Genomic DNA, 19,035 nt, shown 5'->3' on the forward strand with positions numbered 1-19,035 from the left:
CTTATAAGGGAAAACCAATCTGGTTAACTTCAGACTTCTCTGAAGAAACATTGTGGGCAAGAAGAGAATGGAGTAACATATTCAGCAAACTTCAAGACAGCAAATGCCAACCAAGAATACTTTACCCTGCAAAGCTCTCCTTCCTCTATGAAGAAAAAATATGGACCTTCTCAGGCAAACAGAAACTCCAGAAATTCATTACAACTAAACCCCCACTCCAACAAATTCTACAAGATGTCCTAAAGCCAAAACCAACAGAGGAATGAACAAGAAGAACAGAATAAAGCAAGGAATAAAATCACAAAAAAGACAAACAAAATGGCAAAAACAGATGCCAACATATCAACTCTAAATGTAAATGGATTAAACTGATCAATAAAAAGACACAGAGTAGCAGGCTGGATTAAAAAACAAAATCCAACCTTCTGCTGTCTCCAGGAAACACATTTAACCACAAAAGATAAACTCAGACTGAAAGTAAAAGGTTGGAAAACAATCCTACAAGCAAATGGACCAAAAGAGAAGGCAGGAACTGCCATACTTCTATCAGATGAAATAGACTTCAAATTAAAAAAGGTAAAAAGAGACATAGATGGACACTACATTATGATCAAGGGGACAATACATTAGGAAGATATAACACTCATCAACATATACTCACCAAATGAAGGGGCCCCAAAATACATTAGACAATTATTATCAGCTCTGAAAACAGATATTGAAGAAAACACATATATAGTGGGAGACTTCAACACCCCACTCTCACTAATGGACAGATCAACGAGACAAAAAATAAACAAAGACACTAGAGCCCTAAATAAAGACATAGAACTCATGGACTTAACATCTATAGGACACTGCACCCAAAAAATTTCTGAGTACACATTTTTCCCAAGTGTGCATGGATCATTCTCCAAAATCGATCACATACTGGGCCACCAGACAAACATCAACAGATACATGAAAATCAAAATCATTCTAACTATCTTCTCTGATCAAAAAGGCATCAAGCTAGAAATAAATCATGAAAAGAAAACAAGGAACCCTCCCACTTCATGGAGATTGAAATCCACACTACTGGAAGACCACTGGACTAATGAGGAGATCAAAGAAGAAATTAAAAAATACTTTGAGGGCCTCCCCTGGTGGCGCAGGCGGTTGAGCACAGCGCTGTGAAGCTGTCCACAGCCTCTGCAGTGCTGGTTCAATCCTGGCAGGCCGGCAAGGTTCCCACATGGTGCAGCAGACCTCTCCTGTCTCCCCTGCTGCTCCCCTCAGCAGTGTATTTCGTCAGTCTACCTGTTCTGTTCCTTGCTCTGTCTCAGGTGAATCCTCTCACCCTCCCACAAATCTGGCCTATACCCGGGTTCTTGTATAAATAAATTAATAAATCTTTAAAAAAAATACTTTTGAGTTGAACGACAAGGAGGACACCACTTTCCAAAATGTATGGGATGCAGCAAAAGTGGTAATAAGAGAAAAATACATAGCAATACAGGCTCACATCAACAAACAAGAAAGAACTCAAAGAAACAACCTAATCTCACATCTCAAAGAGCTAGAAAAAGAACAACAAAAAAACCCTAAAGCCAGTAGAAGAAAAGAAATAATAAAAATCAAAGCAGAAATAAATGAATTAGAAATTAAAAAAAAAATCCAAAAGATCAATGAAAACAAAAGTCTGTTCTTTGAAAAAATAAACAAAATAGACAAACCTCTAGCCAGACTCACAAAGCAAAAATGGGAGAAAACATATATAAATAGGATTATAAATGAAAGAAGAGAAATCACAACAGACTCAGTAGAAATCAAAAGAATAATCAGAGATTACTATGAACATTTATATGCAAACAAATTCAACAACCTAGAAGAGATGGACAAATTCCTAGAACGATATAATCATCCAAAGCTGGACAAAGAAGAAATAGAACAACTAGACAGACCAATTACAAGCAGCAAAATAGAGGCAGTAATCAAAGCACTCCCCAAAAACAAAAGCCCAGGCACAGACGGCTTCACAAATGAATTCTACCAAATGTTCAGCAGTGAATTAATGCCTATCCTACACAAACTCTTTCAAAAAATTGAAAAAGAAGGAATACCACCATATACATTCCACAAAGTCAACATTACACTAATACCAAAACCAAACAAAGACAGCACAAAAAAAGAAAATTACAGGCCAGTCTCCCTAATGAATGAACACTGATGCAAAAATCCTCAACAAAATCCTTGCCAACAGAATCCAGCAATGCATCCATAAGATAATTCACCACGACCACGTAGGATTTATTCCAGAACACAAGGATGGTTCAACATCCGAAAATTAATCAATGTCATCCAACACATCAACAAAAAGAAATATAAAAACCATATAATAATATTAATAGACGCTGAGAAAGCTTTCGACAAAGTACAACACCCATTCATGATAAAAGCCCTTGAAATTCTTGGGAAACAAGGAACATACCTCAACATCATAAAGGCCATATGACCCCACTGACTGGGAGAAAATTTTTGCACACAACACTGATGATAAAGGACTGATCACAAAAATCTACAAAGAGGTGATGAGACTCAAAAAAAAAAAAAAAAAAAAAACCAAAAAAAAAAAAAGAACAAAAAAACCAAAGAAAGTAATCCAGTCAAAAAATGGGCAGAAGAGCTAAAAAGAAACTTCTCCAAAGAGGAAATGCAAATAGCCAACAGGCATATGAAAAAATGTTCAAAATCACTTGCAATCAGGGAAATGCAAATGAAAACTACAATGAATACCATCTTACACCAGTGAGAATGGCACATATTAAAAAAACTAGCAACAACAAATGTTGGTGAGGTTGTGGAGAAAAAGAACTCTTCTGCACTGCTGGTGGGAGTGCAAACTGGTCCAACCACTATGGAGAGCTGTGTGGAGATTTCTTGACCTACTGAAGACAGAGCTTCCATATGATCCAGCAATTCCACTCCTAGGTATTTACCCAAATGACACAGAAACATTAATTCCAAAGGGCACCTGCATCTCTATGCTTATAGCAGCACTATTTACAATAGCTAAGCCATGGAAACAGCCCAAATGCCCAAAAATAGATGACTGGATCAAGAAGATGTGGTACATATGTACAATGGAATATTATTCAGCATTCAAAAAAGATAAACACATGCAATTTGCAGCAACATGGTTGAAGCTAGAAGGGATCATGCTCAGCGAAATAAGTCAGAAAGAAAAAGAAAAATACTAGATGGTCTCACTCATAGCAGGAATTTAGAAAACCTAAATAAGGGACCAGGAAAAAGACTAATCAATACAAAGTAAAAATCAAAATCAACAAGCAAATATAAACCAGAGACACACAAGGGGTGGGGAGGAAGAAGTGGGGAGAGGAAGGACTAGGGTCAAAATAAGGGGGGGGGTACAGTTGTATGGGGAATATAACCAAAATGAAAATGCATACATTGTGCAAAAATGAAAAATTATGTAAAAGTTATATAAAATATTAATTAAAAAAAAAGATGTGGTACATACACACAATGGAATATTACTCAGCTATCAAAAAAGAAACTCATGCAATTTGCAGCAACATGGATGGAGCTGGAAGGGATCATGTTCAGCGAAATAAGCCAGAAAGAAAAAGAAAAAATACTGGATGGTCTCACTCATAGCAGGAATCTAGAAAACCTAAATAAGGGACCAGGAAAAAGAATAACTATAAGAAAGAAAAAATCAAAATCAACAAACAACTATAAAGCAGGGACACATGGGGGGGGGGCGGGGAAAGGAGGGTTTGGGGTCAAAATAAGGGAGGTGCAATTGTATGGGGAATATAAAAATGAATTAAAAAATTAAAAAAAAATTTTATTCTGGACTGTTTTGGAAAATGGGGCTGATTTTTTGACTCTCTTCTCTTCCAAAGTTATTGACCTATGTAGTTTTTCTATTGCTTTTTGATTCAATTCCAATAGTTGGCTTCCTGGAGAAATGGCACTTGTTTCCAAGGATTATTTAATGCTTGAGGATAACAAAGGTAAACACTCTTACCTGTAGTTTTCCCAGATTTTGGTGGTCCCACAATTGCAATCCTAACAGGCATGGCAGGCTTAGGTTTGGGTTGGCGGATATATTTGATGGGGTTCTTCATAAATTTTTCTCTAGTTTCCTTACTAGATAAAAAATAAATGTACTGGCGATGGATTACAGGATACAGTGGGTTCTCTGGACTTTCAATTGGCTTGATTGTCTCTCCTTCACTTAGCTGCAGCACATACACAACTGAGTTTGTAAGTTAGCTATATTACAGCATTTTCTCCAAATGTTTAAAAAATTGTAAATTAAGAAAAATTTTCTTACAGAATAAGAAAACTAATTACAATAAAATAACAATATTTGAAACTAGAAAGAACAAGTTATTTTGTACTCACATGCAATCACTGTAATCTTTCTTAAATAGCTTTTAGTTTATAACAATGACAGCTTGTCTTCTACCTTCACAATATCTTTAGCACATATTGTTTTTGTCAAGGAGTATGAAGTTTACATATATTTATGAGCTTTTATTACAATTTATTCTTACATACAGGTCCATTGTTAATATGGCGTTATGGATGACAATGTGCTCCCCCAAAATAGTAAGTTGAAGCTATAACTCTCCCATTTCTGTACAATCCTAATTGTGTTAGACATGTGCCCTTTTTCCTCCTTAAATAGGATTTTTACTCTGCCTTCTTTTTCTCACTTACCCATCTCAGAGAGGTTAGGGCATAACTATTATTGTTAAATAGGTGATTCTAATACCTGCTTAACCTTGTATTTCAACACGATATATATTTCTATATTTTAACATATTTGAAAACATTTCTCCTGGCAATCTTATAACAATGATAAAGAAGATAGCACAACTAAATACAATCAAAACTGATTGTGTCAATATCAACTAAGCTAGAATTAGGTTATCTCTACAGAAATAGAGGAAAGACATGAAACTCTTCAACTACTTTTTCCACTTCAGAAAGGCAAAACAACCAGATATTTTTATAGCTAGTTAAGAATGTATAATGCGGGGGGCGGAGCAACATGGCGGCGAGGAGACGCTGCGAGTAAGATCTCCCATTAAAAAAAGTGAATAGGAGGAAAAGCGCGCAGGTCCCAGTGAGAACTGGGACACGGAAGATAAACGGGTGACGCCAGCGAACTGCCCGAAGAAGAAAGTGGCCATAAAGAGGACTAGAAGGGAGGGAAGCGCAGAACCCTGCTCCCCTCCCCCGCCCACAGAGGCGGCACTCTCCGACCGGCAGAGAGGAGGAAACAACAAACCAAAACAACCAACAAGAACAAACGACGCAGCAAGCAGGACTGTGAGCGGAAAGGAACTATTGCAGCCACCACACCCCGTGAACGGGAGCTGAGGCGAACCCTGCAGGATCCGCCGCGGCGTGTGAGCGAACGGCTCCGGGCGCCATTAGAGAAGAACAAAGACCCCTGGAGACGCGCACACAGCCCGGGCTGCCGGTAAGCCTGCGCGGGAAACGCGGCGCGCCTGGCGCGCTTGAAAAGCAAGTGCAGACCGGGATCGCGGCTGCCCAGGTCCCCGCGCCTGCGACCTAGGCTTGCGGGGAGACGACCTAGGCTTGCGGGGAGACGCACGGAGGTCCTCACTGAGGTGAAGGTCCCTCCCTGAGTAAGCAGGAACCAGGCGCCCAGGCACTGGAGCCGGGTGCAAAAGGCGCCATTCCCGCGCCACTGAACTGGGCTACAGCCCGCGTCCTGGACCTGAGGGCTTTGAACTGAGACCCGGGGCACGAAAATTCGGGGCGTGGTTTCTCCACGACGGTGGGGCACAAGGCAGACACAGCACCCCAAAGCTGTTGAGGTGTACCCTACCATTCCCGCTCTGTTCTCTGTCCCACGGGTGGGGGAGGCGAAAAACAGCCCCCCAAGGACAATAGGAGAGATCTCTGGCGCCACCTAGCGACCAGGAAAAAAAAAAGTCACTAACACCCTATAAAACAGGACATTTCTTAAGTCTGCTTGAAAAGGGCAGAAGGTTTCTGGAGGACCCAGTGGCCAGCCGGGAAGTTATTCCACGCCAGGCCCCTTCCGACCAGCAGTCTGAGCCCACAGAGGGAGCAGGCACCCACGTCCGGGGCAGACCGGGTGCGCAGAAGAGTGTGCCTGAAACCGGAGGCGCAGGGACTGCATCCCGCTTCGCCATTTGAGAACAGGGACATTTCTCAGTAAAAACTGCCTAAAACCAGCAGAAAGCTCCCCAGAAGACAGAGATGGCTCCTGGAAGAGCCAGAGGGGAGCGGAGAAGTTCACCCAAGATGTCAGTCAGTCCGAGCAACACAGTGTCCCAACGCATACGACAAATTAGAAAACAGACAGTAGGGAGTAGAAGAACCACACGCAACCTAAAAACTCCTCAGGAAAGAAGCACACCACAAAAAGAAAACCACTCCCCAGATTGCAACGACAGCAACTTGGAAGAACTTCTGAGCCTTCCAGAAAGAGAATTTAAAATTGCCATGATTAAAAAAGTGATAGATCAGAAGAAGGAATTGAGTCCCTAAAGAGGGAAGTAAGAGAAATGCAGGAGATCAAAGAATTAATGGAGGAACTAAAGAACTCTGGGAAAAGCAATGAAAGCAGAATAGATGAAATGGAAGAACGAATAAGTAATCTTGAAGACACAGAAATAAAAAGAACCAAAACAGAAAAGGAAAGAGAAGTACGAAGGAAAAAGAATGAAGAAAGACTTCGGGAACTATCTGACTCCATGAGGAAAGGAAATATAAGAGTTATAGGAATTCCAGAAGGAGAGGAGAGAGATGTAGGAACAGAGAAAATATTCATGGATATAATTGAAGAGAACTTCCCAAATGAGAAGAAGGAGCTGAAAATTGATATACAAGAAGCAAGAAGAACACCAAACTTCCACGACGAAAGGAAAAACACAGCAAGACACATAATAGTAAAGCTCCCAAGAATCCAGGACAAGGAAAAAATAATGAAGCTGACAAGAGGGAAGAAACAGATAACATTCAAAGGAAAACCAATCAGGCTGACATCAGACTTCTCTGAAGAAACACTACGGGCAAGGAGAGAGTGGAGGGACATAGTCAACAGACTCCAAGAAAACAGATGCCAACCAAGAATACTCTATCCCGCAAAGCTCTCTTTCCTCCATGAAGAAAGAATATGGACCTTCCAGACAAAGAGAAACTCCGGAATTTCATTGCGACTAAAACCCCCACTCCAAAAAATACTACAAGGAATCCTAAAGCCAGAACCTCAGAGGGACGAATAACAACGAAAGAAGACCAAAAAAAAAAAAAAAAGTTATAAAAGAATAATAAATAAAATCAAAGAAAGACAAACATAATGGCAAATACAGATGCTAACATATCAATATTAACTCTAAATGTAAATGGACTAAACTCTTCAATAAAAAGACACAGAGTTGCAGCCTGGATTAAGAAACAAAACCCAACCTTTGCTGTCTCCAGGAAACACATTTAGCTACAAAAGATAAAAATAGGCTCAAAGTCAAAGGATGGAAAACAATCCTACAAGCAAATGGGCCAAAAAAGAAAGCAGGAACAGCTATACTTATATCAGATAAAACAGACTTCAAACTCAAAAAAATAAAAGAGACCCCAATGGTCACTACATTATGATTAAGGGGACAATACTTCAAGAAGAAATAACACTCATTAACATATACTCACCAAACGAAAGAGCACCAAATATATCAGACAACTGTTGTCCTCTCTGAAAACAGACATCAGAGAGAAAACACATATGTAGTGGGAGACTTCAACACACCACTATCAACAATGGATAGATCAACAAGACAAAAAATAAGTAAAGAAACTAAAGCTCTAAATAAGGACTAGAGCATTGGGCTTAACAGACATCTATAGAACACTAAACCCAAAAAAACGGAGTACACATTTTTCTCAAGCGCACACGGATCATTCTCCAGGATCGATCGCATACTGGGGCACAAGACAAACATCAACAGATACACCAAGATTGAAATCATACCAACCATCTTTTCTGACCACGAAGGCATCAAACTAGAAATAAATCATAAAAAGAAGGCAAGGAACTTTCCTACCTCATGGAGATTAAAAGCCACACTACTGGAAGACCACTGGACTAACGAAGAGATCAAAGAAGAAATTAAAAAAATTCTTTGAATTGAATGACAAGGAGGACACCAATATCCTAAATGTATGGGATGCAGCAAAAGCAGTAATAAGAGGAAAAATATATAGCAATAGAAGCTCACATCAAAAAACAAGAAAGAACTCAAAAGAAACAACCTAATCTCGAAGCTCAAAGATCTAGAAAAAGAACAACAAAAAAACCCCAGAACCAGTAGAAGAAAAGAAATAATTAAAAACCAAAGCAGAAATAAATGAAATTGAAACTAAAAAACAAATCCAAAAGATCAATGAAACCAAGAGCTGGTTCTTTGAAAAAATAAATAAAATAGACAAACCCTAGCCAGGCTCACAAAGGAAAAAAAAGGAGAAAGCACAAATACACAGAATCATAAATGAAAGAGGAGAAATCACAACGGACACAGCAGAAATCAAAAGAATAATCAGTAACTACTATGAACAGTTATATGAAACAAGTTCAACAATCTAGAGGAGATGGACAAATTCCTACAACTTACAATCACCCAAAGCTAGATAAAGAAGAAATAGAACACCTAAACAGACCAATTACAAGCAGCGAAATTGAAATGGTAATTAAAACCTCCCCAAAAACAAAGCCCAGGACCTGATGGATTTACAAATGAATTCTACCAAACATTCAGAGACGAATTAGTGCCTATCCTTCACAAACTCTTCCAAAAAATTGAGAAGGAAGGGACAATACCAAACACGTTCTATGAAGCCATATTACACTAATACAAAAACCGAATAAGGACAACACAAAAAAGGAAAACTATAGGCCAATCTCCCTAATGAACACTGATGCAAAAATCCTCAATAAAATTTTAGCTATCAGAATCAACAATGTATCCATAAGATAATTCACCACGACCAAGTTGGATTCATTCCAGGGGCACAAGGATGGTTTAACATCCGAAAATCAATCAAACGTTATCCAACACATCAACAAAAAGAAATATAAAAACCATATGATAATATCAATAGATGCTGAGAAAGCTTTCGACAAGTGCAACACCCATTCATGATAAAAGCCCTTGAAATTCTTGGGATACAAGGAACATACCTCAACATCATAAAGGCCATCTATGACAAGCCAACAGCCAGTATCATTCTCAATGGTGAAAAGCTGAAAGCAATTCCATTAAGATCTGGAACAAGACAAGGATGTCCACTCTCACCACTTGCTTTTCAATATAATACTGGAAGTCCTAGCCAGAGCAATAAGACAAGAGAAAGACATCCAAGGAATCCAAATAGGAAAAGAAGAAATCAAACTATCACTATTTGCAGATGATATGATAATATACATAGAGAACCCCAAAATCTCCACAGAAAAACTAATTCAACTCATCAATCAATTCAGTAAAGTGGCAGGATACAAAATCAACACGCAAAAGTCAGTAGCCTTCCTATACACAAACAATAAATCTGAAGAAGAAGAAATCAAAAAAACCACCCTTTTATTATCGAAACAAAAAAAAATCAAATATTTGGGAATAAATCTAACAAAAGAGTTAAAGGACCTATACAAAGAAAACTATAAAACACTGTTAAAAGAAATAGAAGAAGACACAAAGAAATGGAAAGACATCCCCTGCTCATGGATTGGAAGAATAAACATTATTAAAATGGCCATCCTACCAAAAGCAATATACAGATTCAATGCTATTCCAATCAAAATCTCAATGGCATTCTTCAAAGAAATAGAACAATTATTGATGAAATTCATATGGAATCACCAAAACCCGAATAGCCAAAGCTCTACTGAAAAAAAAAGAAGGAAATGGAGGCATCACACTCCCAGACTTCAAACTATACTACAAAGCCATAATCATCAAAACTGCATGGTATTGGAACAAGAACAGACATACAGACCAATGGAATCGAATAGAAAATCCAGAAATAAACCCACAGATTTATGTCAACTAATCTTTGACAAAGGAGCAAAGACTATGCATTGGAGCAAAGAAAGTTTGTTCAATAAATGGTGCTGGGAAAACTGGGTCGCTACATGCAAAAGAATGAAGCTTGACCACTACCTCACACCATACACAAAAATCAACTCAAAATGGATTAAAGAACTAGACATAAGACCTGAAACCATAAAATACATAGAAGGAAATATAGGCGAAACACTACGGGATTTGCACATCAAAGACATCTTTACAGACACATCACCCAAAGCAGTGATAGTGAAGAGAAAGATAAACAGCTGGACTACATCAAATTAAAGAGCTTCTGCACAGCAAAAGAGACAATAACAAAAACAAAGAGAAACCCCACCAACTGGGAGAACATTTTTGCACCCAACACTAATGATAAAGGACTGATCACAAAAATCTGCAAAGAGCTGATGAGACTCAGCAACAACAAAGAAAATAATCCAGTCAAAAAATGGGCAGAAGAGCTAAAAAGAAACTTCTCTGAAGAGGAAATGCAAATGGCCAACAGACATATGAAAAAATGTTCACATCACTTGTAATCAGGGAAATGCAAATCAAAACTACCATGAGATACCATCTCACACCAGTGAGAATGGCACATATTAAAAAAACTAGCAACAACAAATGTTGGCGAGGATGTGGAGAAAAAGGAACTCTTGTGCACTGTTGGTGGGAGTGCAAACTGGTCCAACCACTATGGAGAGCTGTGTGGAGATTTCTGGACCTACTAAACATAGAGCTTCCATATGATCCAGCAATTCCACTCCTAGGTATTACCCAAAGGACACAGAAACATCAATTCCAAAGAGCACCTGCACTCCTATGTTTATAGCAGCACTGTTTACAATAGCTAAGCTTTGGAAACAACCCAAATGCCCAAAAATAGATGACTGGATCAAGAAGATGTGGTACATATATACCATGGAATATTACTCAGCATTCAAAAAGATAAACACATGCAATTTGCAGCAACATGGATGGCACTGGAAGGGATCATGCTCAGCGAAATAAGCCAAAAAGAAAAAAAAAATACCGGATGGTCTCACTCATAGCAGGAATCTAGAAAACTTAAATAAGGGACCAGGAAAATGAATATAAGAAAGTGAAAATCAAAATCAACAAAAAAACTATGAACCAGAGACACTTTTTGGGGGTGTGGGGGGCGGGAGGGGAAGGATTGGGGTCAGAATGGGGCATTTGCAATTGTATGGGGGAATATAAAAATAAAATTTAATAAAAAAAAAAAAAAAAAAAAAAAAAAAAAAAAAAAAGAATGTATAATGCTTATAATTTTTTTTGGGGGGGGGAAATTATCCACTGTCTTCATAGACATAAAAAAAGAAAAGAAAGGAAAAGAAAAGAACAGAACAGAACAGCAAAGAAAAGAAAAGAAAATATGACTTCAGATACATTTGTTGATATTACCTTTACAGGGTCCCAGTAGCCAAATGCACTTGTATACTTATAGGTAAAACTGAGCATTTTCTGAGCAAGGTGGATGTGATTGGATAACATTTCTCAAAAATGCTTGCACGGTTTTCCACCAGTGATTTCAGTTTCGTACTTAACGTATATTGCACAATGTGCATCTTCCGAGCTCCATTAATGAAAATCACTGGTATCAAAAACTTCTCAAATTCTTCCTGATGAGAAAAAATCATAAAACCAAACGTTTTTAGGGGGATAAAAGTTGGTAGCACCCAGTCATGGCACGTACACACTGCTGATGATTGATGACCATCTAGAGAACAATCATTTTTCAGCTTTGGAGTGACTACATGTTGGCACCTAAAATCTTTGACCCCATGTGGTTTCTATGTTGCCCTGGACTCATTAACTTGTTTTAATAATTGTAAGCAGTGATGACAAAGGAAACTCAGTCCTAGAGTACACATTTCTTTCGAAATGTTAAAAAGAATATAAGATATAAACCAAATTACTTTTGTTTCATTCTCAAATGTTACTTTTTGAGTTATGAAAAAATAAGAAAAAAAACCTGTAGTAATTGTAAATTATTCATATCTGCGTCAAATTTTTCTCCGAGTTCAGCTCTCAGGCGTTCAAGTGCATCAATTTCCTGCTCTTCCTCTTCCTCACTCAGCGTTTCCTCATCTTTTGGAAACTCTTCTTCAAGGATGTTTTCAATATCATCGTCTTCATCATTTTCATCCTCACTGAATTCATCATAGTCTCTAATGAACTGAGGAAGAAAAAGAGTCCCCTTAATTATACATGTAAAATATGGGATAAAAGATACCGCTATATCATCATTTGAAATATTGAAGGAGACTTGGCTATTGTATGGCAGCACCCCTACATTAACAGAAAAAAATTTAATATGCAGCACTCAGAAATTGAATACCTTCAACACTCTGACATAACAGGGAATTCATAAGTAAATAGACAAGCTAATACATGCTTGTATACAACACTCATTACCCATGCAGCTTGGGATGTGATCAGTTTCCTCACTTGTAAAAGAGGCATAATATAAGGTACATACCTCACAGGGTTGTCAGGGACATTATTTAATGCATTCAAAGTCCGCAGAAAAGTGTCTGGCACGTGGTAAGCATGCAAGAATAGCTATATTGCTATTACTATGCTATGATAGCTATTACTGTCACTTTATATAAAACGCTGTACATAACCTTTAGGATGTTATAGCCCCTCTGAGGAAATATGAACAATACAGAAATGTTTATTTAAGACCATGACAGGATATTGGTGATATATGATGTCGTATAGGCTTTAAGCGGTGTGCAGTTTAATTTGCACAAAACTGAGCACTATTCATCTTTCTGTACTCTTTTCTCCCTGAAGGAGTCCTTGTCTCAATTGGAGTTCTCTTTTCTGGTTAGAATCCTAGAAATTATCTTGGCTCCTTGCTCTCTGTTATTGCACATCCAGTTTTCAAGAGTTAAAATATGAAATTATACTCAAAACTCTTTTCTTTCCATCCCCACTCCTCTGTTTTGTTTTGTTTTTTAAGATTTATTTATTTATTTATGCAAGCACTGGGAATAGTCAGAAGCACGGGAGGGTGAGAGAATTCACCAGAGCCAGAGCGGGGAGCAGAACAGGAATATTGACAGAGCACACTGCTGAGGGGAGCAGCAGGCAGCAGGAGAGGTCTGCGCACCATGTGGGACCCTTGCTGGCGGCTGGGGATCGAACCAGCACTGCAGAGGCCACCAGCATCTTCATAGCCCAGCGCTCAACTGCTGTGCCACTGGGAAGGCCCTTCTCTGTTGATTTCCATACCCACTATCATTATTTCTTGCCTGTAATTTTCTGATTAGCTTGTTATTTTTTAACCTTTCTGTTTGACCTCAGTTCCTTTATAAGATGCCTAGGGCTGGGATTTGGACTAGAAGCTGCAGGGAAGAAGATGAGAGGATGAGGACTTTGTGTGTCCAGGCTCCTTTCTGATCAGAGCTTGGTTGTGGGGCAGTATGGGCGTATCATAATCAAACTCTTGAAAAGCAAAGATACAGATAAAATTTAAAAGCTGTTTGAGAAAAATAATACAGGAGGACAATTTAGATGAACATATTCTCCTCAACTTTCTGGTTTCCATTATACCAGAGGAATAAAGAACATGAGAATGGTAAATATCTGGATAAGTGTAAAAAAGAATGTATTTTTTAAAAAGAAATCTTTATTGAAAATACATATGAAATTTTGTTTAAAACAGACTGACTTTTTCCCTGGAGTTTTCATTTGGTTGCAAAAACATGATAACTAGTACATAAAGGATGTTGGTTGAATAGGAGTGAATGTAAATGGACTTTACATAGCTATAAGGCTTCTACAACATTATATGGAATAATATTGGCTATAAGTAGAGCTGAAAAGTCAAGGATGTATATGTAATTTGAGTGCAACCACCAAAAAAACAACGCCTAGAGTTACAACTGAAAGTCAATCAATAACAGAAACACATTGACTATATCTAAACTATTCAAATAATCCCAAAGAATGCTGGAAAGGAGAAACAGAAAACAGAGGGGACAAAGAAAAAGTAAATAAAATTCATGTTTAGAGAAACAGGCCTCAGTTTGGAGTAAACTGTGTCACAATTTTCTATCCGGAGGGGTAAGTAGAATGAGTCTACATCTGGGTAGAAGCCTACGCAAGGAGAGATAGAGATTATAGTCAAAATGTTTACAACTAGGGAGAAAATGAGAGCTGGAAACGAAGAAATGGAAGAAATAAAAGATCTGTCAGAGATCAGAGGTCCTTCTCAATATAGACACACTTATGCAGATACTAGATTCTCTTAGTACACTGGGGAGCAAGCAAGGATGCCTGCTGATTCTGGATTTTGAGGCCAGATTCTGAACTATTTGGTTTTCAGTGCCAACTCCAACCTGTGCACTCCTTGCACACTTTTGCAGCCCTCTGCACTACAGTCCGTGAGACTATGCACTCTGACTTGTCTCTGGAGGCTCATTAAGATGGCCCTGGCTGGTGCTAGACATTGTTTCTACCTCAACAGGACTCTGACTCTGGCTTCCCTCAGGACTTAGGCTGTGTTTCTCCATTAACTGCCCTGACTGGGGAAGGAGTCAGTGGCTAGGAAGAGCGAGAAGTCACAGCAGAGGTCAGGCCACTGAGAATTAGAACACATACAATGTAAATCCCTACACAAAAGGGCTGGTGCATAGGACAGTCTTAGTCACAAAATTCCACAAGATGGCGACATTTTCCTGGGAAATTAGTGATACCTGCTATTTAAAATGAGACTTGGAAGTGATTTCTAATGTTAAAAATGTTTCATTTGCTGCCAAGATGTCAGACAGTAAAAAGGCAATGTTGTTTTATTAAAAGTGAGAGGACAAACCCAGGAACGGCTTTCTCTCCCAATGGTTTCCTAGCTAGGTGTAAAAAGGTGAGCTATTTATTCTGTACAAAGAGGCAAATGAAGTTCCTGTGTCTGTTCATGAAAGCAAGTTCCAAAGTGACATGAAGTCAGGGTAGATTCGACTCAGGGTGTGTCAGTAACTGATCTGAGCTGTCACATCATGTCTAAGCCTACGTTTTATTTAGTCTTTCTTTGTCTGAGGAAGTAGCAGGATGTATCTTAAAAAACACCCATTAAAGGGACAAAAATCCAAAAAATAAACTTTATTTCATCAAAAACCTCAGGAATTAGCTTCCAAAAGTCACTTGTATAAATTAACTGTGTGAGATATGCAGTAATTTTTAAGCTTCAGGAAAGTCAACTTACAAGACACTGTTTAATTTATAAAATAGAATATCAAATCTTTGAATGAAAACATTAATAAGAAATCCCCCCTTCTAATGTTAACAAACAGAACAACTGTAAATTAAGAACGTTTAAAATTTATCCTCAAAACTAATACTCTTACTAATACTCTTAAGAAAAAGATTTAATTAAAGAATGGTAAAGAAGGAAAATTTAAATGTTATTAATTAGGAAAACTGGGTATTAGTAATTTTTCCTATTTTACAATGAAATAAAGCAGTCTCAAAGAGGTTAAGCAACTTGCTTGATGTGATAAAACAAAGCAACTATAAGTTGAGTGCCTACTGTGTGTCAGCATGATGTTAGGCACTGGGGAGTCAGTAGAGAACAAAGTCAGTAAGAACTAGAGTGAGGACACCATACAGGCCAGACAGCTCCAACGTGTGAACTCCTTTAGAAACACTCTGTAGAGATATCTGAGGTGCTACTCCAGGAGGCCACCAGGGATTTCCAAGGCCTAAAGGTAGTTAACTAGACTTGATTCAGGTTAGAGTATCTCTCTTTTTGCTCTTTAACATTAGCATGGCTCCTTGAAATGAGTAGATTTACAGAACATATTTGTTCACGGAATGAAAAATAGAGTAAGACCAGAGACCTCTGTCAATTTTGTTCACCGTCAATCCCAGGACTTAGAGGGTATTGTGCATAGTGAAAAGCCAGATGGAGAAAGACAAACACTGTACGATTTCACTCATACATGGTACATAGGGAAAACAAACACAGAGATGAAATAAGTAAAACAAGAATAAATTTTTGGATTATAAGACCATTTACTGGTTATCAGGGAAGGGGGAAAGGAATGGATAATCAGGACAAAGAGGGCAATTGTTTGGTAATGGATAGAACTGGACTTAAGGTAGTATATACACATGTTGATTTTCAGTGATAATACACCTGATATGTTGATGCACTGTAACTCCAATAAAAAAATAAAATGCTGTAAGTGCTGAATTAAGGCTTGATGATAAACTGACTAACTGAGTAAAGATCAAGGCAAATACTGAAGAGAAGACTTCTTATTCTGTAGATGATGCCACAATATTCTCAGTTTAGTAAGTTTAGATGCCTTTTAGGTTGTATGTATTTTGGACTAAGAAATAATTGCTTCAGCTCCTTTTATGTATGTATGTATGTATGTATGTATGTATGTATGTATGTATGTATCTATCACCTACAGAGAGAAAGAGAGGGAGGGAAGAGGACAGAATGGGTATACTGCTTTAAATTTTTTTTTTATTTACTTACATCTTTCCTTTTGCTCTCTCTTTCTGCTATGAGTTCAGCCCTCCTTTTAGAAATCATATCATTCTGTTAAAGAAAGAGATGTTTAAAATGTTCAATGATGATGATAAAATTACTTCTATGTATTAACATTTTTTTCCTCAAGGTGAAAGAATAGTGAATTTTCCAGGAAAGTATGTGATGGTGGTAAGTTTGTTGCTGTATACTCCTAACTCTGGTCTCTTGTTCAGCTATTATATAGATATACTTTCATTTTCTGCTCAAACATACTGCCAGACAGAGAATATTATCCCATTTCATAGGCGGTTAACCAAAGCAGAGTGTTTAACTAATGTCATGTCACCCTCTCAACTACTGGTCTCCCAAAGGGGAGGGTCACTGTCAACGCAGACCGAGCGGGAAGCTAAAACCTGACACTGCAGCTATTTTGATGTGGGCAATAAGAGTATTTTCTCATTTTCCCAATGTATAGGAGTCACTCAGCTAGTTTCTGATTTCCTTGAGAGCAAAGTGCTTCATGTGTAGCTGTGACCTTGGTGTGTCCACAGAGGAAGGGAGTCAGGAGGCTCCCATGCTGCTGACTTGGGTCAGGACCAGCACCCCCCCACCCCAACCCCACCCCCCGTGTGGATGTCTACCATATTTTGCTTATTCATTCATCAGTTGATGAACAATGGGTTGTTTCCACTGTTTGGTTATTATAAATATTCCCATATAAATTTTTATATGGGACATGTTTTCATTACTGTTAGATAAATTCTTAGCAGTAAATTATTTGGTTCCTTGATACTTTTGAACATATGATGGATTGCAGATTATAGTTTTAGAAAAGATGTTCATAGCTAGTATCTGGAACTGTTTCACTGTAATTAACATCACCTCGATGGATTGTGTCATCATTTCCAGAGGCAGCACAAAAAATCACTGATTTTATTTCTTTGTGTTTTCAAGGTCTGCTCCACTTGTTGCTTCTTCCAGTCTGTTTTTGTGTCTGATAAAGGGATACTTTGGTGCTACCACTATCTTTGATTTTGTCTGCCTTTGAGAGAGAAGCATTGATATGCTGATAATCACAAAGGTCTCAAATAATTCCTAGCTTTTTAATTATAAATAGTCTTAATATTTGAGAGAGGTGTTTTCATACTGTCATATTAACATAATTGTACTTTTGTAAAGACCACTGTATAAATTGAATAGATGCTGAACATATTTACTGTAAAGATTTTTATGTAAATACCTTGATTTTTGCTTTCATTTCTTTGATCATATTTTTTCTTTCTAATTTCTTGTTTTGTTTCAGTTTCCACTTTTTAATTTGGGAAGGAAGGAGGCGATCAGAAATATCTTGATCATCAACTTGTATGAAAACAGCAGCATCTGGGAAAACCCACGTTCCACCAGAAACTGGATCTCATCAAGATATCGTGGGAAACCATCTAATATAAAACCTGTGGAACTAGGTGGAAATTTCTTAATTCACTTTACTTGCTTAAACTATTATAAAAACAGAAACATTGACAAATCTCTATACAAAATACTCAATGAATAGTTTAAAATGTTTACTACAGTGTCTTTATTTCTTTTAGTATTTCTACTTTCAAAATACTGTGATTTATAGGGAAATAAAGGGAATTTTGTCATTTAGATGACCAAAATGTATTTCTCATACATACTTGGTCTTCATCTATAGTCCTGCCTCCCAGCTCCCAAAAGCCTTGGAATTTTCTAATTGTTGAGAGTGTGAAAGGTGTCTCTTGCCATGTTAATGAGGTGATACATATATGATACCATAACAGACATACATATAGGAAAAGAGCTAGCTGGCATTTTAGCATCTTGTTTTCTTTCTTATTATATGGGCAAATATACATATATTAGCTTCAAGATATGTATCCTTCTCTTTAGCGCTGCCTTTAGTGCAGTCTCCTCTGTTTCAGATGTCTCTTATTTGTCAGTAACTCCAAAATTTTTACTCTACATCTAACTTCTTTTCTGATTTTGAATTCAGAATTTTCAAAAATCTGTTTAGTTTCTCCACTTGAGTGCCCCTCTAGAACTACACATGCATCACATTGTCAAAAATCATACTAATTGTTACCCTTTCATATTGCTCTTTCTTTGGATTAGGGTTCAGGTCACCAACTTCAGAATTATTTTGGCATTCTCCCTCAACTTCCTTTTGCTTCTCACATAACAGCAAAGTCCTACTATTGCATCTTAGTTTAGGACTTTGTTATATTTCTTCAGTTCTAATACAACAATTATAAGAACAACAAATCTCACTACAGAAAAAAACCGGAAAATAGAGAGAAGCATGAAAAAAGGCAAAATTATCCCTGATCTCACATTTCAGAGGCTATCAACATTTTGCTTAATTTCTTTTTTTAAAGATTT

General features: G+C 37.7%; 1 protein-coding gene across 14 annotated transcripts in view; it reads right to left on the bottom strand.

Moving 5' to 3' along the window:
* Positions 1-16,670: 16,670 nt before the first annotated feature.
* The window catches only part of LOC119252770 (adenylate kinase 9-like), a 74,659-nt gene continuing 72,294 nt past the window's right edge, over positions 16,671-19,035 (bottom strand). For all 14 annotated transcript variants that reach the window (XM_054699090.1, XM_054699093.1, XM_054699086.1 and 11 more), the window contains 2 exons: positions 17,879-18,097; positions 16,671-16,707 (listed from right to left, as the gene is read on the bottom strand). In XM_054699090.1, coding sequence (XP_054555065.1) covers positions 17,938-18,097 — 160 coding nt within the window. In that variant the 3' untranslated portion in view covers positions 16,671-16,707; positions 17,879-17,937. The remainder of the gene's footprint in view (positions 16,708-17,878; positions 18,098-19,035) is intronic.

Source organism: Talpa occidentalis, unplaced genomic scaffold (assembly GCF_014898055.3).
Source record: "Talpa occidentalis isolate TD23 unplaced genomic scaffold, MPIMG_talOcc4v2.1 talOcc4.2, whole genome shotgun sequence".
NCBI classification, from domain to species: domain Eukaryota; kingdom Metazoa; phylum Chordata; class Mammalia; order Eulipotyphla; family Talpidae; genus Talpa; species Talpa occidentalis.